Raw genomic sequence first — 26,927 nt, 5'->3', positions numbered from 1 at the left:
AATCAGCCTATGTGTAACATTTTTGAGTGACCAGGAGTCAAAGGGAATGTCCTTGGTTTGAGTCTTTTTTGCAGAATTTTAGCAGTTCAGGGAACATTAAATGTTGAGGTTTAGGGCCCTAGCTTGCTAGTTTAAGACCGACGCAGTTGTCAATTTCCCGTCCAGCGCCCGCATCATTTAAATAGCAAATGCACCTGAACCCATCTGTGGCCCATGGGCGAGCTGGTCTTACAGCGAGGTGTGTTCAGGTGCATTCTGGGTGTGCTGGTCTTACAGGGAGGTGTGTTCAGGTGCATTCTTGGCGTGCTGGTCTTACAGGGAGGTGTGTTCAGGTGCATTCTGGGCGTGCTGGTCTTACAGGGAGGTGTGTTCAGGTGCATTCTTGGCGTGCTGGTCTTACAGGGAGGTGTGTTCAGGTGCATTCTGGGTGTGCTGGTCTTACAGGGAGGTGTGTTCAGGTGCATTCTTGGCGTGCTGGTCTTACAGGGAGGTGTGTTCAGGTGCATTCTGGGATCTTGACCAACAAAAACCTGGTCTGAAGTCAATAACGCAGCATTTCATTGTTATTTTAACAGAGCATTAGTAAAATGCTCCGAGGCGCGTGAACAGCGTGCGTACACTATGCTTGTGACACACACAGGGACGCACAGCAGCACACACACATGCAGAAGATTACAAATAAAAATATTACGGTGCAAATCCTCCATCATAATAGCAATGCTCCAAGGTCCAAACGCGCCTGGCTTTTAAAGGGAATGGGAGATGACACTCTGATTGGTTTATTACATGTTAAGCCCAAAACACACCTATGATTAATGAAGACACTAAGTACAACCCTTTTGAACCATGCGCCTGGTGCACCGACCCTTTTTATCTGCCGTTAAACTAACAAAAGTGGATTTGGACACGCCCTAAACGCACCTGCGCCAGGCGCTTCACGCCATGCGCTCAGATCATTAAAATACGGCCCCAAGTGTTTTAGATGTCAGCAATGAACATGATATACTGTATTTTTCTGTGATTGATCCGATCTATGTGTGCCTACATTTGTAAGTATTTAACTTTCAGTGTTTGTATTACAATAAATAAAAGTTAATTTCAACACGGAACTATTCGTTTTCTTTCACTTAAGTGTTATGTGATGTATTATGCCTATTCTTGTATTAACTAAAGCTAGAATATGTATATTACAATCAATGGTACACATTACTATGCTAAAATAATTAAAAATACATTTAAAAAGCAATATTTAATGGAAACAAAATAAATGGTGATTTAACATGAAAATAATGGTAACCCTGCTGCCAGTTGTTTCCTGTTTTTTCTGTGATTTACAGCAAAGTCCTGTTAAAAAACATTACGGGGAGTGCACTGTAAAAAAACATTAACAGGAATAAACTGTTAAAATAACATGAAAATAATGGTAACGCTGCTGCCAGTTATTTCCTGTTATTTAACAGGGAAATAATTAACAGTGTACAAATTCCCAACAGTACATGAATTATGAATTCATACATGAATTAATTCATGATTTGTGCATTACTTCATTCCTTTATATCTTATGAATCATCAGGAATTGACATGAGTTCATAGCCTCTCATTCATGACCTCATGCACGAACAACACATCAACAAAATTATTAGGTAAGGTGGGTACATCATTATGCACAAGTTGTGTTCAAATCAGAATTTGCGTACGTCGCCAAATTAATTTCCTTGTTTCTGATATGAAGATGAGACGTGTGTGACTCGAACATCTCACATTTACCAACAACGACAGCGAAAGACTGTGCAAAACATTTCAGACCGACCTGCCAACCTGTATACATATTAACATCAATGTACGCTGTAACACTTTTTCACTCTAAAGTCGCTGAAAACCGTATTGAAAGCTGCTGCTGTTTCAATACTGTTGGCTCTCTGCAGCGGGCGGGGCTGCTGCTCCATTCCCCCCACGACTGACTCACGCACACAAACACACACGGTGGATGCAGAAAAAAATGGAAATGAGACATACAGGATGACCTAAATTAAGGACAGTTCCTGCAAAATCAGGCATTTTGGGCCGCAACAATTTCAAAAGAAGGCCGCGAAATCCTGGAGGGACTGGTTAAAACCATAGACAGTTAAAGAAAGGTTAAAACGAGACAAATAAGAAGAGGCATTGCAACAATGTTTACAAATATACATTGTAACGCTGGCTGCACAGATTATGCAGACGCAGACCGCTACGATTGACTGACACACACACACATTGTTAAAATCATACGCTGGACGCTTTATTAGTCTTTCTACATGGGTTTAGTTAATGATCGAGCTATAATAAGACCATGTATATGTAATCACTGACAACAGGGACAATTTTATAGTGGTTGGTGTAAACCGGGACATTTTAGCGTCCCAACAGGCTTTTCCTGGGACTCGGGACAAGCAACTGAAAATCCCGGTCAAACTGGGATGTCTGGTCACCCTACAGAAAATGCAACTGAGGGGGCAAAGCCCCCTTCTGCCCCCTCGTGGGGCCGGCTGTGGAGGCGTTACAGATCACAGGAACAAGCTTAGGCCTCTGGCTGGGTAAGGAAAGTAGCACAAAGCATGCATGGCTTAATATTTCTCTCAGTTTCAATCTACCTTCCACACTTTTACGTGTGTCTGAAGTCACTCTGCCAATCTAATCTTCTGCACTTCACTCACAAATCAGGCTCTGTTGATTCGACAGAAACTAGGGCTGCAACTAACGATTATTTTCATTGTTGATTAATGTGTTGATTATTTTCTCGATTAATCAATTATTTGTTTGTTCTATAAAATGTCAGAAAATTGTGAAAATGTTGATCAGTGTTTTCCAAAGCCCAAAAATGGCATTTTCAAATGTCTGAGATCTTGAACAAACGATATACCACCATATAAATAGACCACTGTGTCTTGCCAAGGCTACTCACGCACATGTGAAGCTTAGCGGAAGTTCAGTCAGAAAGACTTTTCTTCTCTTACGCTCTCATTAATTCACAAATCTCTCTCTCACTCTTCGGTTTCCACTCTACTATCTGCTGACTGTGGATGTTCACTTGAAGTTAAACCAAGCGGATTTTGCCGCAACCTTCCCAAGCCAATCATATCGCTGCTGTCACGCTTTAAATATGTTCTCCTCTGCTGCTGTCAGCTGTCATTTCAATACAAACATAATGAGAATGGCAAACTTTTGAATCGTGGATTTGGAGAATCGTGACACCCCTACTGATTGCAAATCTGTGTGTATAATCTATATACACACAATATATATATATTAGGGCTGTCAGCGTTAACGCGTTAATCGCAATGCGATTAAGGGCCGACGTGACGTGATTAATTTTTTTTAATCGCATGCCGGCATTTATTAATTTATTTTACACTTCACTCGGTTTTGCGTCGTGCCTAACAGGCTACTATTTTGACCCTTTGCAGCACCGTTACTTATAATCAAGCTGCCACTTCCTCCTAACACATCCTGCTGTTGTTTGCAGGCTGCAGGCATGATGGAGAAACAGCAGCAATAACTCTGAATGGAGCTTTTTATTTTCCAAAACTCCCAGACGGCTCGTAGACAAGTCGAAAGCCATATGCACGTTGTATAAAGCCGAATGAAAATATCACCGAAGCACTTCAAGCTTGAGCTTCCACCTACGGAGCTAAGCATAGTAGTACAGTTAACGTGATGTTACCCGCTAGCGGGCTAAACGGGTGGCAACTAACTGCAGACCTGTCAGCATCGTAGAGGACTCGGGTCTTTAAGACGTACTACGGTTGACCTGTCTCGTTGCCGTCGAGGGAGACAGTAGTTTCACCATACACATACCACAGGTAGAAAGCAGCCACAGTGGAACTGCTGCAAGGTGCTGCAAACGCTGTCTCATTAACCCATCACTGGACGTCAGTGAGTAATCAACATTATTTAGGAGTTACTAAACATATGACTCTAGTAAGGATAGGGATTTTTAGTTTTTTAGTTAGGTACTTGGAGGAATTGTGCAATAATGACAGATTCACACATTTTTCTTTTGTTTACAGTAAATAAATACTTACAAATCTTAAAATCAAGTTCATAAAGTAACTTTCTTTACATTCATTTGATTCCCAATCAAGATACACTGGTAAAAATTGCTTTCCATTGTTAATATGTACTTAAAAACTGTTCTGAAATGCAAAATAATAGAATTTTAATCATGTGATAAAATATGTGATTAATCGCGATTAACTATAGACATTCAGCGATTAATCGCGATTAAAACATTTTAATCGTTTGACAGCCCTAATATATATATTACATCTGTGGCCACATGGTTTATCCACATACTGGGATCATACTTGAATCATATAAATTAATATTCTGATTAAAAGCGGGTGGGTGAAATAATACATACAGGAAATATATTAACGTTCTTTGTGAATAATATAGCAGGAAGCAGAGCTGCAGCAGCAGACATCTTCATTTGTAACTGCGTCCCCATTAAGAGCTCAAAGAACAGCGGCAATACTTCATTATTATTATTTTCAGAAGCTAAAGGTTTAGTTTTGTTTTCTTCTGTCTAGTTTCTAACTATAGTGTTTAGTTTTTCTGCTTCAATGTCCCACGATATTAGCTGCAGTGACATTACTGCACGCAGAGAAATGTTTCCAAGCAGCCTCTCTAATCATTAAAGTAAATTGTTAAAGAAAACACTCATATATCGATACAATACATAATTCAAAGAAGCAACATAGCCTACAGGGACTGATAGAGAACCTAGACTGTATACAAAGATGGACAAGGCATCTCCACTTCCTTCCACTGGACAAAAGTGATACCAAAGTATCCCAGATATGGGCGCTGCCATCTTGTAATTTTGGAGTCCAAGTCTGCCCAGTAATGATTGGGCCGTGGAGCCGCGGTATCGAAGTCCCACCTTTACACAGACCAATCGCGAGTCAATCACAGCTGTCAATCATGACGTTTCACCCCATTTTTATAGCATTAAATGTGATCAGACCTACCTAAAATGACTGAAACCATCCTTGGGAATAATGTATTCTAAGTGTACATTTTTTTTTTTTTTTTTAGCTTGGCCTATGTTCCATCTGCTAACAACGGCAGGCTTTATGACCTATACTGCAGCCAGCCACCAGGGGGCGATTGATCAAAGTACAGTACTTTTAAATGTACTTTCATTCCACCACTGCCCATTGGGCACACTGCAATGTTAAGACTACAAATGGCAGCATCATATCAATTTTGCCGTGGGTTTAGTGTATCAGTTTATAATAATTTAATTAAACTCTAATGTATGTGCTGTAAGAATTGAAACTACATTTGACACAGTGCTCCTTGACAAGCCTCAAAATTTGGCAAAAATGCAGGAGCTACCTATAAGTCCCCATCAACATAGTTTATACTGTATTTCAGCCATGCATATTACAACTACCAAATGTAATACCATATTAAACTTTCACTTTGTTGCTTTTTGGTTATTAAATAAAGTCAATTGATTAAAGTGACATGACATTATACCCCTTTATAAAGGGTTTATTGGTATTAACTAATTAATTGGTTGTAACTTATAAACGTTATTAAAATAGTTTGATACTTAGCTTTCTTGCCACTCTCATGTCTAAATACAAATCTTAACCCAAGAAATAGTTAGCTGGACTTAGCATAATGAATGGAGACAGTGGAATCAGCCGAAAACACACCAAGCAGCGGCTTAGTGCTGCCAGCAGCGAGCTGCCATGCAATGTCCAAGTAAAGCTGTGGACTCACCTGGTAGCGCACACGCCCATATATAGAGGTTGACTCCTCTCCGGGAACCATCACTTCTCCAGAAACCATCACCTTATCGTGGTGGAGAGGTTTGTGTGTCCCTATGAACCTGAGGGCTGTGTTGTCTGGAGCTTTGAGCTCCTGGTAGGGTCTCCCAAGGCAAAGTGGTCTCAGGTGAGGGGCCAGACAAAGAATGGTTCAAAAACCCTATGAGTGACCAAGGAAGAGATGGAGTGACCCTGCCCGGAGGAAGTCCGGGGCCCCCGTCTGGAGCCAGCCCCAGATGGAGGGCTCGTCAGCGAGCGTCTGGTGGCCAGGTTTGCCACGGAGCCCGGCCGGGCACAGCCCAAAAAAGCTACATGGCATCCATCTCTCCATCCCATGGGCCCACCACCTGTGGGAGGAACCGCTGGGGTCGGGTGCGCTGCCATATGGGTGGCAGTGAAGGTCAGGGGCCTCAACGGACCAGACCCAGGCAGCAGATGCTGGCTCTGGGGACGTGGAATGTCACCTCTCTGTGGGGGAAGGAGCCGTAACTTGTGCGGGAGGTGGAGCACTACCGTTAGATCTGGTGGGGCTTACCTCTACGCACAGTCTCGGTTCTGGAACCATACTCCGCTACGTTGGAGTTTACCCCGGTGGACGAGAGGGTTGCCTCCCTATGCCTGCGGGTTGTGGTGGGGGAAACTCTGACTGCTGTTTGTGCATATGCACCAAACAAGAGTTCAAAGTATTCGGCCTTCTTGGAGACCTTGAGTGGAGTCCTGCATGGGGCTCCAGTGGGGGACTCCATAGTTCTGCTGGGGGACTTCAACGCGCACGTGGGCAATGATGGCAACACATGGAGAGGCGTGATTGGGAGGAACAGCCTCCCTGATCTAAACCAGAGTGGTTCCTTTCGCCACCTCAGGAGGGGGAAGCGGGGAACCATCCAAGCTGTGTACAGTAAGGATGGGACGCTGTTGACCTCAACTGAGGAGGTAATAGGGCGGTGGAAGGAGCACTTTGAGGAACTCCTAAATCCGACTATGGTAGAGGCAGAGCTGGAGGATGATGGGGGATTGTCGTCAATTTCCCTGGTGGAAGTCGCTGAGGTAGTTAAACAACTCCACAGTGGCAAAGCCCCAGGGATTGATGAGATCCGTCCAGAAATGCTTAAAGCTCTGGGTGTGGAGGGGTTGTCTTGGTTGACACACCTCTTCAACATTGGAAGTCTGGGACGGTGCCTAAGGAGTGGCAGACCGGGGTGGTGGTTCCCCTTTTCAGAAAGGGGGACGAGGGGGTGTGTGCCAATTACAGGGGTATTACACTTCTCAGCCTCCCCGGTAAAGTCTACTCCAAGGTGCTGGAAAGGAGGGTTCCGTCGATAGTCGAACCTCAGGTTGAAGAGGAACAATGCGGATTCCGTCCTGGTCATGGAACAATAGACCAGATCTTTACTCTCACAAGGATCCTGGAGGGAGCCTGGGAGTATGCCCAACCTGTCTACATGTGTTTTGTGGATCTGGAGAAGGCGTATGACCGGGTCCCCCGGGAGATACTGTGGGAGGTGCTGCGGGAGTATCTTCTCAGGGCCATCCAATCTCTGTACGACCAAAGCGAGAGCTGTGTCCGGGTTCTCGGCAGTAAGTCGGACTCGTTTCAGGTGAGAGTTGGCCTCCGCCAGGGCTGCACTTTGTCACCAATCCTGTTTGTAGTATTTATGGACAGGATATCGAGGAGTAGTCGGGGTGGAGAGGGGTTGCAGTTCGGTGGGCTGGGGATCTCATCGCTGCTTTTTGCAGATGATGTGGTCCTGATGGCATCATCGACCTGCGACCTTCAGCACTCACTGGATCGGTTCGCAGCCGATTGTGAAGCAGCTGCGATGAGGATCAGCACCACTAAATCGGAGGCCATCGTTCTCAGCAGGAAACCGATGGAGTGCCTTCTCAAGGTAAGGAATGAGTCCTTACCCCAAGTGAAGGAGTTCAAGTACCTTGGGGTCTTGTTTGTGAGTGAGGGGACAATAGAGCGGGAGATTGGTCGGAGAATCGGCGCAGCGGATGCGGAATTACATTCAATTTATCGCACCGTTGTGACGAAAAGAGAGCTAAGCCAGAAGGCAAAGCTCTCAATCTACCGGTCAGTTTTCGTTCCTACCCTCACCTATGGTCATGAAGGCTGGGTCATGACCGAAAGAACATGACTCAGGAGGGTGGCTGGCGACTCCCTTAGAGATAGGGTGAGAAGCTCAGTCATCCGTGAGGAGCTCGGAGTAGAGCCGCTGCTCCTTCGCGTCGAAAGGAGCCAGTTGAGGTGGTTCGGGCATCTGGTAAGGATGCCCCCTAGCCGCCTCCCTAGGGGGGTGTTCCAGGCACGTCCAGCTGGGAGGAGGCCTCGGGGAAGACCCAGGACTAGGTGGAGGGATTATATCTCCAACCTGGCCTGGGAACGCTTTGGGATCCCCCAGTCGGAGCTGGTTAATGTGGCTCAGGAAAGGGAAGTTTGGGGTCCCCTGCTGGAGCTGCTACCCCCGCAACCCGATACCGGATAAGCGGACGAAGATGGCTGGATGGATTCTCCTTGATGCAGAGGCGGCCCTTTGCTGCATGTCATTCCCCCTCTCTCTCCCCTTTCATGTCTTCATGTCTTCAGCTGTCCTATGAAAATAAAGGCCTAAAATGCCCCAATTAATAATAATACAAAATAAAAACAAAAAGCTGTGGAAGCCGCTCCGAGCTCAGCGAGCTGTGGCCGGCAACGAAGTGCGGCCAATCTAAAAGTAGTAGATAGTTTAAATTTCAGCGGCGAAATGCGGCCACAGAATACCAGCAGCCAATCAGTAACAGAGAGCTCTGACTTCTGTGTCATGTCAACCTATGTTTAAGAAGTTTGGAAGTCTCCAATTTGAAACACATGACGACGACGATGCCGACATTATGGTTGCGTTGCGCTGCAAGGCAATGGGCACACTCGATCAAGCTAATGTTAGTTAGAATATCAATTCTCAAAATGAAAAGATCCAAACTGGTGCACAGGGACGAAAATGAAGAAAAGAGGAGGATGAGAAGAAAGCCCAGTATAGAGGTATGTATTTTCATCTCAGACATTAATTTGAAAGTTTAATCAAAATTGTGTTTTGTGTGACCGTTAATGGTTGACGTTTCATTGCTGGTAGAAGCTAGGTAGTAAGCTTGCTTGGTAAATGGAGCTAGCTAGCCTGATCAAAACTTATCCAAGAATGTTTGACAGATGACCAATATTTGGAAGCACATTCTCACATGTTGCCATTTCTCCAAGCAGTATCACTAGTGATAAACATACAGAATAAGTTGAACAGACTGACACAAGTTGACACATAGCTTTAAGTTCATTTTAACTATGTCACACATAGGATTCTTTGGATAAACACTTTGGTTGTGGACTATCGTTTACATAGCTTAATCCACAAGCTGTCTTTCTCAAGCAACAAAATCGTTTTTAAAAAAGGAAAATAAAAACCTTGTGTTAGCCTTGTTAGCCAAACTGCTTTAAGGAGTAGCCTATCTAGTGTTTTCTTTTGTCTTCTCATTTAACATTCAAAGTAATCAGAGAAAACATAGTGATGGTGCTATGAGGTGGAAAGCTGTGGCATGCTTGGGAGACGTCAGGCTATTGAAGGATTTTGCTGACAAATTCTAATGTAGATCTTAATGTAGAATCTGCTACATATGCATTCTACATAATACATTGCCTGGATTGTATTTACGCTCATGTAAATAGTAGATACATGTGAATACACGTAAATGTAATGGTGTTGGTGATGAGTGGTGTTATGTTATGCTAATATTATTTTATATTTAAAAATGTCCAGATGCACTCCAGAAATTTTTGCAGAGACTCTCACCTCCTGAAGAAAGCTCAGCTGATACCCCAGATTCACCTCTCTCTGAACCTTGTAAGTTTGTTTATTATAGTTATTGGTTGTAGTAATAGTATTAGTTTTATTAGTAGATGTAGTATTGGGCTATAAATGCATATTAATAAAGCTATAATCATCTGTTATAGTTCAAGATTATGTATGTAATACACTCAAAATATGACCTCACACTACCATTCATTGTAATACTACAACTTTCAACCTCAGAGAGAAAATCTGTCAGTGTATTGCCTATTGCCATCATGTATATGTATTAAAAGATTAACAATATTATCAATTGTATGTATTTGCCTTCAGGTGAAGGGGCAACAGACACAACCGGACCTGCTTCTACACTACAGCCTGCAGACACCCTATCCTCAACAAGTTCTGATATCCATGAGTCCGTCAGGGGAGAACCTATTGATCCTGCTGACTGGCCAACCCTGTCTGACACGGTGAGGACTGAATTAGTCAGTAGAGGACCATATCATACCAATTCACCTTTCCCAAATGACAGGATGGACAAAGGATAAATCTTATTTTCATTTATTTGGCAGGGACAACGCAGAATGTATACAGGTGCTGGTCATATAATTAGAATATCATGAAAAAGTTGATTTATTTCAGTAATTCCATTGAAAAAGTGAAATTTGTATATTATATTCATTCATCACACATATATTTCAAATGTTTATTTCTTTTAAATTGTGATTATAACTGACAAATAATGAAAATGCCAAATGCGGTATCTCCGAAAATTAGAATATTACTTAAGACCAATACAAAAAAGGATTTTTAGAAATGTTGGCCAACTGAAAAGTATGAACATGAAAAGTATGAGCATGTACAGCACTCAATACTTAGTTGGGCTCATTTTGCCTGAATTACTGCAGCAATGCGGCGTGGCATGGAGTCGATCAGTCTGTGGCACTGCTCAGGTGTTATGAGAGCCCAGGTTGCTCTGATAGTGGCCTTCAGCTCTTCTGCATTGTTGGGTCTTGCGCATCACATCATTCACAATACCGCATAGATTTTCTATAGGGTTAAGGTCAGGCGAGTTTGCTGGCCAATTAAGAACAGGGATACCATGGTCCTTAAACCAGATACTGGTAGCTTTGGCACTGTGTGCAGGTGCCAAGTCCTGTTGGAAAATGAAATCTGCATCTCCATGAAATTGGTTAGCAGCAGGAAGCATGAAGTGCTCTAAAACTTCCTGGTAAACGGCTGCGTTGACCTTGGACCTCAGAAAACACAGTGGACCAGCACCAGCAGATGACATGGCACCCCAAACCATCACTGACTGTGGAAACTTTACACTGGACTTCAAGCAACGTGGATTCTGTGCCCCTCCTCTCTTCCTCCAGACTCTGGGACCTTGATTTCCAAAGGAAATGCAAAATTGACCTTCATCAGAGAACATAACTTTGTTCTTTGCACTCAGCAGCAGTCCAGTCCTTTTTGTCTTTAGCCCAGGCGAGACGCTTCTGACGCTCTGTCTTGTTCAAGAGTGGCTTGACACAAGGAATGGGACAGCTGAAACCCATGTCTTGCATACGTCTGTGCGTGGTGGTTCTTGAAGCACTGACTCCAGCTGCAGTCCACTCTTTGTGAATCTCCCCCACATTTTTGAATGGGTTTTGTTTTACAATCCTCTCCAGGGTGCGGTTATCCCTATTGCTTGTACACTTTTTTCTACCACATCTTTTCCTTCCCTTCACCTCTCTATTAATGTGCTTGGACACAGAGCTCTGTGAACAGCCAGCCTCTTTAGCAATGACCTTTTATGTCTTGCCCTCCTTGTGCAAGGTGTCAATGGTTGTCTTTTGGACAGCTGTCAAGTCAGTAATCTTCCCCATGATTGTGTAGCCTAGAGAACTAGACTGAGAGACCATTTAAAGGCCTTTGCAGGTGTTTTGAGTTCATTAGCTGATTAGAGTGTGGCACCAGGTGTCTTCAATATTGAACCTTATCACAATATTCTAATTTTCTGAGATACTGAATTTGGGGTTTTCATCAGTTGTCAGTTATAATCATCAAAATTAAAAGAAATAAACACTTGGAATATATCAGTCTGTGTGGAATGAATGTATACATTATACAAGTTTCACTTTTTGAATGGAATTACTGAAATAAATCAACTTTTTCATGATATTCTAATTATATGACCAGCACCTGTAAATGAGGGGCATATTATAGCCCCATGGCTAATTCAGTTGTTGTTGGAAAAGTTCCAAAGTTACTAAAAATGAAAATGTTCTGAGACCATTATATTGCCTGTAGTTCATGTATCAAATAGAAATGTACAGTATAAAACATACAACATAGTGTACCTATAATGCATATCAGAATGATTACATGAAATGGATGTGGTTTAAAGTAGCCCTAGGTGGTAGGTTGGGGGGGGGAGCGCAAATCTCAGTGTCGCCTAGGGCATCCAATGGGCTATAGCCAGCCCTGCCAGTTGGTAATATAGCCTTACTTTTTTCTTAATCCATACAAACCATGCTTTCATACCCCATCGCACCTTCCATGCACTAAATACCTATGACACAAAATAATGTAAAGCCCCAACTAGGAGTGTAAATGATACTTTGACAGTCTGCCCTTTGTCACCCTGCCAGGGCAACCTCTGTATCATAACTGCACCACAGGGCTTTCCCATCTATCAGTGGAGCACCAGAGTGTGTTGCCCGCTCCCAGCTTTAATGACACTTAGAGCACATTAGCGGCTGTGGTTACATGGGAGAAGAATCACTCAAGCAGAGTCTGACCGTCTTAGCACTGAGCCATAGAGCTTGGGGGAGGTCAGAGTTCACCTTGTATGTTAATTAAAATGGCTTCGTAATCGCTTACATGAGTGCCTGTGGTGTTGTGTTTAATGTGATGATGAACAGAAGAATTCTGCCCATTGCTGCATCTTATTTGAAGTGTCATTACATCCCACAGTGAGAATACTGTGGCATGCCTTATTTATTATTTTTAATGGACAAATATGTTTTGCACAGCTAATCACTGAAATGAGTTATATAGTCTTTATCTGTCAGTTTCGAAAATTTATGTTTGAAGTGAAAATAATTACATGCCACAATGAAAAGGACTGTCAACAGTCACTGAGGAGCATTAATGCATACCAAGCGTATATATAATAGATGGGGCTGTCAAAAATAACGTGATAATAATGAGTTAAAGCAAATTCCTTTTAAAATGCACTATTTTTTTTGCGATTAATCGCACGTCTGAAAAAAAAATAGTGCATATTAAAAGGAATTTGCTTTAACTTTAACAAGCATGTTCTTTGATTTAGGCCGGCCACACACTGCCTGCGTGGCATGAGCGTGGTGTTTCTGTAGCGTGTCAGCTGCGTGGATTTTTCTATGTCTTTACACACCAGAAACGTGTCTGACGTGGCGTTGCTGCTGCTAGCCTTGTCTGTACACATGTATGTTTCCCATTGATACAATTAATAAAATTATGTTAAACATAAATATAGACTGATTTGATTACAGCAAAGACAACGTCGGCAGTATTGACGGCAAAATAGGCTACAGAATATTTTGTTCTGTATTGACAGGTGCAATATTAGAAAATCGATTTTTTTTTTTTAATTACATTTATATCTGCATTTATATCAAAACCTAGAGACTTTCAAACATCAACGTGTCATTTATTAATATGTATTAGTGTCAAAATGACATATAAACATTTTTTCCTATTCTATTTTGCCTGGAAACGCTTCCAACACGCTTGCGTGTCGCGTGAAAATAGGCGTCGGTTCTATTTCTAGAATGCACGTGTTTTCGGCGCGGCTCAAGCCGCCTTGAGCAGAAATGGATAAAGAAAAGAGTCTTTTAAATGGCAAGTTCAGTTTCAAAGCTCTTCCAGATGGTTCTCTCGACAAGACTAAAGTTATTTGCATGTACTGTCGATCTGAATTGATTTACTACCGGAGTACGCCGAGTCTCAAATACCACTTGCTGGCCAAGCATACGGCTAATGCAGAGAACCATATGTGCCCATCGGTTGTTACTTGATGGACTTGATTTTGACATATTATGCTTATTAGCATATTTTTTTAACATTCAGTACCGTTGATGTTTTTCTAGGGAAAGTCCTTGTTTTGGATTGTTGTGATCATGATTAACATTTGCGTAAAGCCAGCGTATTTGTCCGCTACCATGTTGATAAGAGCATTACTCACTTGAAAAATATCCCTTTTAGAGTACATATGAAACACATAAATAATGTGCTATTAATATTCCAATAATCGCGAGTCATAATAGTATATATATAAAAAGGGTCTAACATAACCAATCTGAATAGTATTATTTGACAATAAAATATAGGTAATGTTTATGTGATGGATACAGTATGTGACTGGAGCATATAAATTATGACTATGAAACCTTCGAAAGACTTAGCACATGCTCTTATAAATGAACATTTTAATTCATACGCAATCAAATCTACATTTCTCAAATCAATAAACTCAGGGGTGTCATGCCCAGCTCCCCATCCTAGGTCATTTAGTTTTCTTTAACGTCCACTTACTTTGCTCACTTCCTGTTTTATTTTGAAATTCACCATGTGTTTGTGTAGCAGGTCACTTTCCTTTGTCTGCCTTCCCGCCTTGTGTGATCACCTTCCCATCCCTAATGTCTTGCACCTGTGTCTAATTGTCTCCCCTCCCCCTTCAGGTGTATCTATTCACTCCCTCACTCTTTGTTCTCTGCTATTTGGTCTTATCCCTTTGAGTTTAGCGGTACAGCCTTTTTCCCCAGTGAGTTTGTAAGTGTTTCTGATCCTCTACCTGTTTTTGACCTGAGTCTGTGTTAGCATTTTGTGGATACTGTCACTAGTTTTACCATTTGGTTCTGCCTGCCAGTGTTTTTTGGAGACTGTTGTCTGTTCTGTTTTGTACAATAAATACTTTGTTTGACTGTTACTGTGTGTCTGAGTCCTGCATCCTGAGTTTGCTGTTTGCCCCGCCTGAGAAGGGGTTTTGCTGCTATAGCCTTACTTGGTCTGGAATGAACATTAGCTAATGTTGGTTAATGTCAGCTAATGTTAAGAAACATTAAATATTAGTGTAAAATAGATGATCATTTGGGTTAATTTACTGACTGACTTACTCTTCTTGTACTACAGTTAAGGTGTGCTTAGACAGACCAATAAGTCAATTTAGACACAGCAAAAATTTAGCTCCTTCAGGGCTGTTTGAATCTACTTTTATAAACATAGAAACGCAACAGAAAAAAGAGGGAGGCTTAGGGGAAATACCACAAAGAACTGGAATTCCTGGCGAGTTTCAGGATCAGTCCGTATCTGAGCTTTCACAAAACCACACACAGGCACACTCCACAGACACACGGTCGGTGCTAGTTTGCTACAAGCTAACATCTCTACAGTCGGTGTGTACACTGTCTGCACACAGAATGCACAACAGTCCCATTTGTGTAATACTTCACATGCTAACATCTGTACAGTCGGTGTGTATACTGTCTGCACACAGAATGCACAACGGTCCTATTTGTGTGAGTAACACATTCTGTCTGAACATTGGTTAGCTTTAAACACAGGGTTGGTAACTTTTTCCAATATATGCTTTTTGTATATTGTTTGAAATAGTCTTTACACCCCGACCACACTAAATAACTTATGGGCTCTGAAAGATGAGCGAAAATATCTGTCATCTGTATCCAAAGACTGTTAAGAAACGAGACGCTCCAACTCAGAGTAGTTTCCTGTATCTGTGTCACGTGGGTTGCTCCAAAGCCACGCCTCCTAAGGAGACTAGTGGCAGGTCCTGAATGTATTGATTCCAATGGAAGAAGTGAACGTTAAGACAGATTATGACCTATTCTTTCACCCTATATATAGTCTTGTATAGTATTGGACCTATTTTTCAGAAGCCACATATCTCCTTAACATTCTGACACTAAAATGGCATGTTTTTGTCTCAGGAACAAATTCTCGCGAGATCTGGCTACACAGATAAGTTAACATCAACTAATGTTCGTGAATGGCGTAACAAAACCAATTTCGTGATGCTAAATATGGCTTGTAGCTGTGTAAATATCTAATGTTAGCAAAAGAAAATATGAATTAATTATACACATAACTTTCAAACAAGGCCATATATTTAGGAGACAGGAAGTGTGTACCGTTTTATATCATCATTTTATATCATAACGTCTTTAGTTATAGAGAATCGTTGCTGTAGCTGCTGTAATCCTGTAAAAACACCCACCAATCACTGCCTCGTACTCTATCCCTCCCATGTACGAGCCTGAGCTCAATGCGCGTTGTCGCCGCTTGAGTTACTGCACGTCAATGCAGAATGGACGAAAGAACTCAGCAAAAGTTGCCACTTCCACTTTTTTTAGGGGGGGGATTTGTTGTTTTCAGGAACTGTGTGTGTGTGTGTGTGTGTGTGTGTGTGTGTGTGTGTGTGTGTGTGTGTGTGTGTGTGGTTGGGTGTGTGTGGGTGGGTCGGAGCCCCAAGGGCAGGGGGAGGGGTTAGATGGAGCCCCGAGGAGATGCTACTTTCATATCTTGCTAGCTTTTCTTTTTTTTCAACAAATTTTCAACAAATTAAAACGAAACTCAGAATATCACATCTCCACTCCAAGCAGAAAAACAGTATCATTCAGGATCACTGCCGATTAACTGTAAAAATCTGCAGATTACATTTAGGTCTACTTAAACCTAATATTTTAAATAAAGATTACATGTTTTGTATGTTAAATCTTAAACTGCCGGTTGTAACTACATTTGTCAGACAAATGCAGTGAGGTGAAACTTCTCTACTTTACTAGAGAAAATGTATAAAGCCACATAAATGATGATTGATTAGTGGTACAATGACTTGAAAATCTCATTCAACACTTTTGTTACCAGTGTATCATATAGCAGGGTTTTTCCTGCATAAAATAATTTTTTCCCCCCTCCAAAGAGGTTTTAGCCAGCACCAAAGGAAAATCAGTGCCAAAATTATAAGAATTGAGAGAAAAAGATAGCACTTCCACCCTCTCTAAATGTGTTTAATAGCAACCTACCAAACAATAGTTGAAAAGCAGAGCATGAACTTATATAGGAGTGATAGTCCAGAGTCTGGCTGTATCAGACTCTCCCGATGATTTTAATGGTGGTATTTAAATACTAATATTATTTTTTTAAGCAATTTTGTTGATAGGGGGTTTCATTTCCTCAAGCGTAATCGACATTATTGCTTATCAAATTGTCAGAAATAAAAGGCAAATGCATAGTTATCTTTCAAATAAGGTAACACAGAGTCATTGCCTTCCTGTCGTAGGTAGTTCCCCCCCCCAAAAGGCCCATTCTGAGTCAGGAAAAACCCTGATATAGTGACTTAAATGAACTTTCATATTGCCACAGTCTAGTGCTGTTTCTGCCTCATTATCCGACCTGTTCTTACTTCACACCTTAGCTCACCTTAGAGTCCAGGAAAGATCAGAGAGAGTGAGGTGATTCACGATAATAGATATTCTGAAGATAGCCAACATGTCCTCCTCTTTTTTTCCTTACAAGGGTCTCACCGAATAGCCTCATGTGAGCGTAAATGAGCGGAATGGAAGAGAAATCTGTTTTGTTTCCTACTTCAAAACAAGTAAACGTAAGATGTATCAGCACCTGAAAATGAGTGGAGTAGATAAAGAGCTAATTAACTTGGCTGTATATGCTGTGATTGATTATGGTCCATTAATGAAAGAAGTCCATCTGTGTGCAGTCATTTGTCATTGTCTGACATCCATGACTCAGGCGCTCATGTTACCTGCTGACAGTCCTGGTAATATGTTTGAGTCAGAGCAGTTCATTACTCATTTTCTCCCATTGTCTTTTCTTTGCAACCCAGTCTCACGGCAGTTCGTGTAAATGTCACGTTATTTTTAATCTATTGATACATGTTCACGGGAACGTTTTTCTCGGTTTTTATGTGGTGGCCAGCACGAAATACCCTACGGGAAAAGGACGTCCCATATGCCGGGAGGCGGCCGCTGGGGACGCGCCACAATACGCCGAGAGGCGACCATTGGGGACCGCTGGGGACGTGCCACAATAACGGGACGGGGCGCCTCATCACACGCCGGGAGGCGGCTGCTGGGGACACGCCACAATAACGGGATGGCGGAGGTTGGGTTTAGGAAAAACACTACAGGGAAAGGGTCGCCTCAAACGCCGGGAGATGGCCGCTGGGGACGCGCGACAATAACGGGATGGTTGTGATTAGGAAGACTACGAGAAACAAAATGCCACATGCGGGACGCGATCCCCGTTCTCCCAGGTGAAAGCCCTGTGTTGTTTGACCCACCCACCTCCCTTCGCGGATTTTCGGCTCTTTATACTACTCCCTACCATTTTCGTGCTGTGACCACGACATATGCTTCCCATTGAAATACATTACTTCACATTTACGTGCTGGCCACCACGTAAAAAACGAGAAAAACGTCCTCGTGAACACGTATCAATAGATTAAATAACGTGACATTTACACGAACTGCCGTAAGACCGGGCTGTTCTTTGTGGTTGCATAGCCTCTGTCTTTTTATGTTAATTTACACTGACTCACTATATTTATAGCTTGATTTTACCCTGGGTAGTTTGACTCAGCACACTTGCTCTTTTTAGCAATGCACTGCTGCTCAGGGCGTTAAAAACTAACCTTTTGGTCAAGTGGCCACTGTGGCATCAGGAGTCTGTGTTTTCAGCAGGTCTTTGAAACCAGATCAATTATGAAATTCAAGGGAAAAAAAAGAACTGACGGAAAGATGGCAACCTGCCAAAGTGATAGAAGTAAAAGAGGTACAGACAAAATTCCCCCAGCATTTGGCAGGTGGCTGGTGTTAATGTGCAGCCTTGGCTCTGCTGATCGCTTCCACAGCTCCACACATTCCCACCTCAGCCTCTTCATAATTATCTTTCCTCGCAGTATGGAGTCCCAGCTTATTATACTGCATGTCTGTATGTCACCGTGAATGGTAATCAGTGCAGGAGGCATCTCTACCGTTTCTGCAGTCTGAAGCAGAAGGCAAAATAAAACCTGGTGCCATGTGGATTATTGCTGAAGCTACAGAATAATGTGTTCCATTGGGATCCTTCCACCATTGCTGAATTGACATTACAAACAGAACTGAAGGAGGTGTTGTGGTTTCTGTGATTCAATTGTGAATCAGGACATAAAGGATTGTCTTTCCTTCAGTGTAGTAGTCACTAGCATCATAAAGGTGCTGTATATTCAGTCAATTTTAATTCTGCACTCCCACTGTCCTGGTGTCTCTATTTCTGCTCTGGGCAGACACACGGGCCACTGTATGACAGACCAGACTATTAGATGTAATTGCCAGAGGATCAGTCATCCCAAGTGCATCAGGTCTGGTGCTGTCTCCATACAAAAGGCAGATTCAGGGCAATAGGCTGGAAGACCTGACCCAAATCTGTCTTTACATATGGCTCTACATGATGGAGATGTTGCTCAGGGAGCAAATAATTAGATTATTCAAATATCACAATGCAGTCAATCATATTGGCACTGGTGTCTAGCTGAACTAAGGCTTGATTAGAGGCAGAGGGAGCAGAGCAGGATGATGAGAGGGGGGAGGTTGCGTTTCAAGATTTCCTAATTGATCTGGAAGGAAGGCCATTTTATTTATCTAGGATACTGCATAGGGTTGCAAGCATGTGTGCATATCAAATTGGGTCAGTATGAACGTGTAAAGTAGCCAAATAATAGTGGTAAAATTGTGACTAAGTGGTAAAAACGATGGATGCAGAGGGCTGATGGAGCAGGAGCTGAAGATACAGGTGTGCACCTGTCATGTTGAGGGAAATATCTTCCAAAAATGATCTTGCATTGGTAAACAGTGCGCAAGCTACAAAAAACACATGCATTTGACAAATTAATGAATTTTAGGGATGTGGGCTATCTGGGAGTATTACGCACAATCTATCACACCTGCCCGTTCAATAAGCACACATCCCCGATGATAAGATCCATCCGCTGGTTATCAAACACAAGAAAAAGACAAAATATATAAATTCCAGGGTACTTACGTGCCATATTGCAAAGAAGATCAGCGACACACAGAGGACCAGAGACAGCATATAGCAGAAGGCAGCAAAAGTGAACATAATTGAAAGGGAGAACGGTGGATATTTTCCCAAAGAAGCACGATCCCGCTGACAAACATCTAAAACCACAAGATGAAAAAAAGGGGCAGTCAGGAAGAAAGTTCTCACGGTGCCATGAGAAGCCGATGCGGTACCGGCAGCATGACTTCGCCCCTCACAATGTTTGCAACAATTATTTGTAGCAAACCGCTCCAGATGATAAGCCGTGCGTCTGCGTCCACCCAGCAGCGGTGATGTGATGTGAAAGCTGGTCTCAAATCAGCGCACTTGGCACAATCAGCGATCAGTGTCCACGGCGTTAGTAAATTGATCATGTAATCATAGAAAGAGAGCTTATTAATATAAATAGGATGGGCACAAAACCATTCGGGAGAGGGGAATTTGTAGGTAATCCATTCAGCGGCAGAAGGAACTCTGCTGTATCTGTGCTGTGATGGTGTTATGAGAAGAGCCCTTCGCCAATCTGTTTTCCTGACAAACCTATCAGCAGCAGCGAGCAGAGAGCGCATGAAGGCGCTTGAACAGGTGGATTTAAAAGAGCCGCACCCGGTGCGCTCTATGTGTGTGTGTGTGTGTGTGTGTGTGTGTGTGTGTGTGTGTGTGTGTGTGTGTGTGTGTGTGTGTGTGAGAGAGAGAGAGAGAGAGAGAGAGAGAGAGAGAGAGAGAGAGAGAGAGAGAGAGAGAGAGAGAATTTCTAGTGCCATGTTCACCTGTACAAAGGATTAGATTATACACTTATTATATGCAGTGCATCAGAGGGATAGCAGACAGTCCAGAATTACCGAAAAAATGTCTTAAACAAAAAATGATATGCACTCCAAAAAGACAATTATCTGACATAAAATGATCATTTAGATGTGAGGGAAATAATAAAGTTTCACTGATGACTTCAGAGAAACTGAATCCTCTGCTTGGATTAATGTTTACAGTATATTTAAACTGTGAGATTGGCGCCACCGCCTGACGCTTTTGTAAATTGTGCCAGAGAGCAAGAGGCCTAAAATGCCTCTGTAAATTAAATTTTCACAGAGGCATAATGCTGTGTCAAGAAACATGGGAAACATATATGCCTGCTCTGCAAAATAAATAATACTCTTAGAGTTCATTATATCCTTGTGAGCTGTAGTGTAATCGGTTTATTACTGTATATAGGTAGAGGAGACTGGGGATAACATTCGTGACATTTCTGTCTGTATCTTGGAAGTCTTTTAAGCCAGTGTTAAAAATGTGATACAGACTAGTTACATGTCTGCTATTAAATGGTGTAGCTGTTATCTCTGCAACCGAAACAGAATATGCATGGTTTACTCTCAAACACAAGGAATAAAATTATCTCGATAAACGACCAAAGAAATCATAAATTATGGACATAAAGTGTATAAATCTTGGATGTAACAACTGGATTTATTGCACAAAGATCCCGGCAAATGATTGTTAAGTATTGTAACTCCAGATTCTATGAGTAAAGGCATAGCCCTCTAAGAGCTGTTGCTATTGGGTTTATACCTCGCGCATGCGCAGTTGTGAAGATTTCTTTTGCTCCCTTGTGCCCTGCACCGGCCTCTCTGACGTCTGCAGTTACTTTATATTTTTGAGACCAGAGATCTGCTCCCAACATCAGCATTTTTCTTCAGCCAATGTTAGTGAAGCAGGTGGCGTAGATCTTAGAGGGCTATGGTATACTCATATAATCTGGAGTTACAATACGTAACTACCGTTCTATTTCGTATATGCTTCGCCCCCTAAGAGCTGTTGCTATTGGGTTAAGGGCAAAGCTGATGTCGTCAATGCCACCTGTGACACCAAAAATCAAAAAGCTGATAGCATTGACTAGCTCCTCTATGGGCTGAAATATGTGCCACCAGACACTGAATTTGAATCATGTATATTTAAATTTGAATTGCTAAACTTGAATCACTGCATTGAAAAACTAATTTGAGAATTTTAAGTCCAATCAAATTTGATCCTCACTGAAAATTCAACTCTCTATATATCTTCACATTCAGTTCTCACAATTCAAATTCAGTTCTCAAAATTCAATTTCAAGTTACTGTGACAGACATCCGGGTAGTTGAAGGATGAAGGAAGAGCAATCGAGCGCAGATCGATAGAGTTCATTGGCGCAGATACACAGGACTACGCTTCGGCCAATCAGCACCTACGTTTTGGAGCACAGTACCCGCCTTGAAACGAGGAAGAAGTGCTTGCCTTTCCTTGACCCAGAGACTGGCGTGACCCGCGTCACCACCATGGATTCAGCTGGGACAAATACGGTAATGACAATTTAGCATATATCTACGACCTAACGATCTTTTGTTTAACTGTTGTTAATGTTATAGCTATTTTGTAGAAACGTTTTGTTTCATCCGCAAGCATAAACAAATCATGTTAACAATTACATTAGACGACTAGCACGTTAGCATTGTTTCAGCTATCATTGTAGCAACACAGCAACGAGCGCTGGAGCTAGTCTACAAACAGAAGTGCGTACAATAACAACACATTTTTTTACTGTCAGTGAATAGCACCGAGTGAAAATCAACGTTTTCTTTATATCTAGTGACAGTGATCATGTTGTTAGCTCAGATAAGTAACGGTAAACTTAGTCAGAAGATCTAGAAATAGAAGGCATCATGTTAGCTAACTTGCCAGTCCCACCTGTGACAAAAGTATTAAAAGTATTTTGTGTTTGTATTATTAGTTTGTGTCTGTGCGAAAGGATTTGTACACATGTAAAGACATTTGGCTAGCCCATCTGCATTGATTAGGCACCAAATAAATAATGAAAAAGAAGCATCTGGCAAGAAGTAGGCCTACTGTTACAGGCAAATACTGGGTATGACTAGAAACACACTTCCCCAAACAGCACATCAATCTTGCATCCAGATCCTGTGAATAGGATCCTGTGAATACTTTATCTATCTATATACTATATCTGTCTGTTCCCCGTCTTGGAAACATGTAGTACGCAATCTCCAAATTTTCGACACCTTGATTTCCAATGACCCCTTGATGGAACATCATGTAGCCGGGTAGCCTGTTGAAAAAATGCCATAGCTGTACTCAGATTGTTGTTGGTTGCTGCATCCAAGTGTCAATTCTCCACATTTCTATACTACATAGGGTGACCAGATTTCCCGGAACTAAAACCGGGACCGTAGTGCTCGTGCACGCACACGCTTTTTAACGTAAACATGTGCCAGCCCAGGTCAGATAGACACAGACAGATTAGACACAGTTTTGCCAACAGCACACATAGGCCTACTGCTCACAACATAATGGGGTATCTCAGTTAATAATCATGAATTTTCTTGGTATGTAGCCTACATATCTAAGAAATAATAGCCTATTAAAAGACACTGAATGAGTTTCGTGTGGGACCAACTTTATTTTTCAGGATTAAAGCATTCTTTTGAAAAAGTTGTGTTCAAATCAGAATTTTTCATGTACCCTTACCATAAAGTGTTACCAGTGTTATGCTAACCAACAACACACACACACACAAATGTAACCTCATTTGATAGAGCAGATAGCTTCCCTATTGGAAACATTCATTCAGTGTATTTGTTAGAGGAGTGAATTTGCTCAAGAATCAGTTTGTTGGCTGAAAGCCTACTGTGAAATTATGCACAGGTGTCCGTGTGACGAGTGTCTGCTTCACATTTTCAACAGGGCAGCGGAGAGGCTGTGGGTTGACTCTCCACGGTTCTCATAGGCTTTATTGAAATCCTAACGTGAAAAAGCTTAACGTGGTTTAATGTACCTAAACAACGATCAGTGATCACCAAATTTCTCTCTCATATTGCTGCTCATAACCACTGAAAACTGTCAAAAAATCTAACCCAAAGTCCAATTATTATGGACATTATCTGACATTAAGCGTTTCTGCTTCATTGAGGCTATTGTAAGGAAAAAGCTTAACGTGGTTTAATGTACCTAAACAACGATCAATGATCACCAAATTTCTCTCTCATATTGCTCCTCATAACCAGAGCAATATAAGAGAGAAAGAGCCTACGTGTGTGTGTGTGTGTGTGTGTGCGTGTGTGTGTGTGTGTGTGTGTGTGTGTGTGTGTGTGTGTGTGTGTGTGTGTGGGCATGGGATGGAGGGGGGCCCTTTCCGATTTTGTGTCCAAGGCCCGTGGTCATGATAATCCGTCCCTGGTCCTATGGGTTCTCTATTTTTTCGACCACATGCCTATTGTATTCAATGCCACATTATGTAGTCTACTGTTTAATGCCAAAACCCCTGGTCACTATTCACGTTACGTTAACTCTCTCACTGCAGTTCAGTTTGCTGAAGCCTATCAAAGAAACGCTATCACAGACTTAATTTCCTCTGCTGCTGAGCTTCTTTTGAGTCCTGATAAATTAATTTCTTGTTTTCATGCTCAGCTATCCTGAATGCTGTAGCACCCCTCAAATGTATCCATCACAAACTCAAATCTCACCAGTGTCTGGATGAGTCAACATGTGCTCTTTGGCAGGCTTGTCGTAAAGCTGAGCGGAGATGGAAAAGTGATTACCTCTTAGTTTCCTTTGAAATATTTAAAAACTGTCCCTCCTTGCCCTGTTGGCTAATTTCCAAACAGCAGCCAAAAAAGCCAGGGCTAAATATATATAATCAGTAAACATTCTCACAGACCTAAAGTCCTGTTCAGCACAATAACTTCTGCTCTCAATCCTCATACCTCCCATGCTGTTGAACCATCCACAGACATTTGTGAGAAGTTCCTGAAATGTTTTACCCAAAAAAAATTGAGACCATTAGATCTCAGTTCTGTCCTCCTCCCCCTGACATCCTTCCCAATTGCCTGGGGGGCCTACCCACCTTTAATAAATTTGAACCGGTTTCAGTTGGGGAACATAGTTATGCATATGAAATCTACTACTTCCTCCCATTATGTTGTGCCCTCACATATTATAAAGGGTACATTTTATATTCCTGTTTAGCCACTGGCACCTTCCCTGCATTTTTTAAACATGCAACTGTTCAGCTTCTTTTAAAGAATCATGACCTTGATGTCAAATGTTTAAACAACTTCCGGCCCATCTCAAAACTGCCATTTATTTAAAAACATATTGGAAAAAACTGTCCTGTTAAAACTACAACCTTTTTTAGATACCAACGAGATCCTTTACCCATTTCAATCTGGTTTCAAAGCCTGTCACAGCACGGAAGCGGCTCTGTTACATGTAACAAACAATCTGTTACTCTGCTGATTCGGGGGAAAATGCCGTCCTCATTTGACTAGATCTCAGTGCAGCCTTTGACACTGTGGACCACGACATCCTTTTGACACGTCTTGAACAGTGGGTTGGTATTACAGGTACAGCTTTGAATTGGTTTAAGTCATATCTCTGTTCCAGGACATTCTCAGTAGCATTAGGTCAGTTTTCCTTATACATTGCCCCTGTCACCTACGGTGTCCCTCAAGGCTCTATCCTGGGTCCAGTTCTTTTTTGCCTGTACATGCTCCCCCTAGGAAACATTATTAGAAATTATAACATCTCCTGTCATTTCTAAGCTGATGACTCACAGCTGTATCTGCCGCTGAAATCTACGGACTCCCTACAGCCTCTCCTAGATTGTCTCAAAGACATTAAACGTTTGATGGCAAACAACTTCCTTCAGCTAAATGACAACAAAACTGAAATAATTATCTTCAGTCCCTCTAAGTCCAAAAGTCAACTCACCAGTATGCTAGACCACCTCACCCCATATGTAAAGTCACATGCAAAAAACCTTGGTATCATATTTGACTCTGAACTCTGTCTTGAAAAACAAATCAGCTCTGTTTAAAAGATTTAAGAACCATTTCCAAACTCAAGCCAATTCTGTCCTTTTATGATCTGGAAAAAGTAATTCATGCCTTCATTACATCCAGGCTGGACTATTGCAATTCCCTTTATTTAGGCCTTCCCCAGTCTTCATTAAGTCACCTGCAGATGGTCCAAAATGCAGCTGCAAGGATGTTGACTGGTACTGGTACCCCAGTGCTAGCCTCTCTTCACTGGCTACCCGTCGTCTTTAGAATCCAGTTTAAGACCCTGTTGATTGCCTTCAATGCTCTTAATGGTCAGGCACCATCTTATATCACAGATCTTATTCAAAGGCACTCGAGGCCCCGAGGTCTCTTAGATCTGATGACAAATCTCTCCTCTATGTCTCCCAATCTCGACTCAAACTAAAAGATGATGGAGCCTTTGCAGTTGCTGCTCCACGACTGTGGAAGAGGTTGCCTTTAGATATCAGGTGTGCACCCTCGATTTCTGTATTTAAATCTAGGCTACAGACACATTTTACTCTCTGGCCTTTTTAACACACTAATCAATCGTTCATTCTGTCATGTCTATAATTCTGTATTTCTAAATTGCTGCTTGTTGTTGTTGAGATGCTTTTTTGTATGTGTGTTCTGACCCCCATGTGGTAAGATTTTGTCCCAGGGTCCCCTATCTGATAGGATTTTTGCTTTTAGATGTTTTATTACAAAAAGTGTATGAAACCCATGACCAAAATAGTCAATTTTTCTGTCACTGTGCTACTTATGAATGGAATTATAGTAAAAATAAAGATTTTTCCTTTTTGCTGGAGACCCACTGGGACCCCTTCGAGGACCCCTGGGGCTCCCTAAACCCCACTTTAAAGACCACTGGTCTCTAACAGATCAGGCCTAATAGATTCAATTAAATAAATAATTAATTAAGAAGAAAAATAATAATAGAGATAAATTGGGATATACTGACATAAACTGTGAAAACATTCCAACAAGTAAAAGGCCATTTCATAGATCATTGCATAATGTATGCATTCCCATTTTCTCCACAGCATGATGAAACGTAAAAGAAAAAAAAGAAGGCAGAACTCTAAATTGCCATCTTATTCCTTTCAGAGCATCTTCATGTGAGAGATTTGTAGTCTGACACTTAAGCTTGTCACTTAGTCCTGTGATGTTACAGAAAATTGCTTTTCATTCTCAAGCAGCTAAGAGCATCTTTATCACACACACACACACACACACACACACACACACACACACACACACACACACACACACTTCTGCTAAGTCACTTGAAGACCTGTCTTTGTTGCTGTGACTCTTTAACTGCCGCAGCGTTATTCTTC

General features: G+C 42.0%; 1 protein-coding gene across 1 annotated transcript in view; it reads right to left on the bottom strand.

Moving 5' to 3' along the window:
* The window catches only part of cnih3 (cornichon family AMPA receptor auxiliary protein 3), a 125,406-nt gene extending 105,605 nt beyond the window's left edge, over window positions 1–19,801 (bottom strand). Inside the window, exon 1 of the mRNA XM_078275143.1 lies at window positions 19,724–19,801. Within this exon, the coding sequence (XP_078131269.1) occupies window positions 19,724–19,801 (78 nt within the window). The remainder of the gene's footprint in view (window positions 1–19,723) is intronic.
* Between the last annotated feature and the right edge of the window lie 7,126 nt (window positions 19,802–26,927).

The sequence above is a fragment of the Sander vitreus genome, chromosome 18 (genome assembly GCF_031162955.1).
Source record: "Sander vitreus isolate 19-12246 chromosome 18, sanVit1, whole genome shotgun sequence".
In the NCBI taxonomy this organism is placed as follows: domain Eukaryota; kingdom Metazoa; phylum Chordata; class Actinopteri; order Perciformes; family Percidae; genus Sander; species Sander vitreus.
The sequence above is the reverse complement of the archived record's forward strand: the minus strand, read 5'-3'. Positions and strand labels throughout refer to the sequence as shown.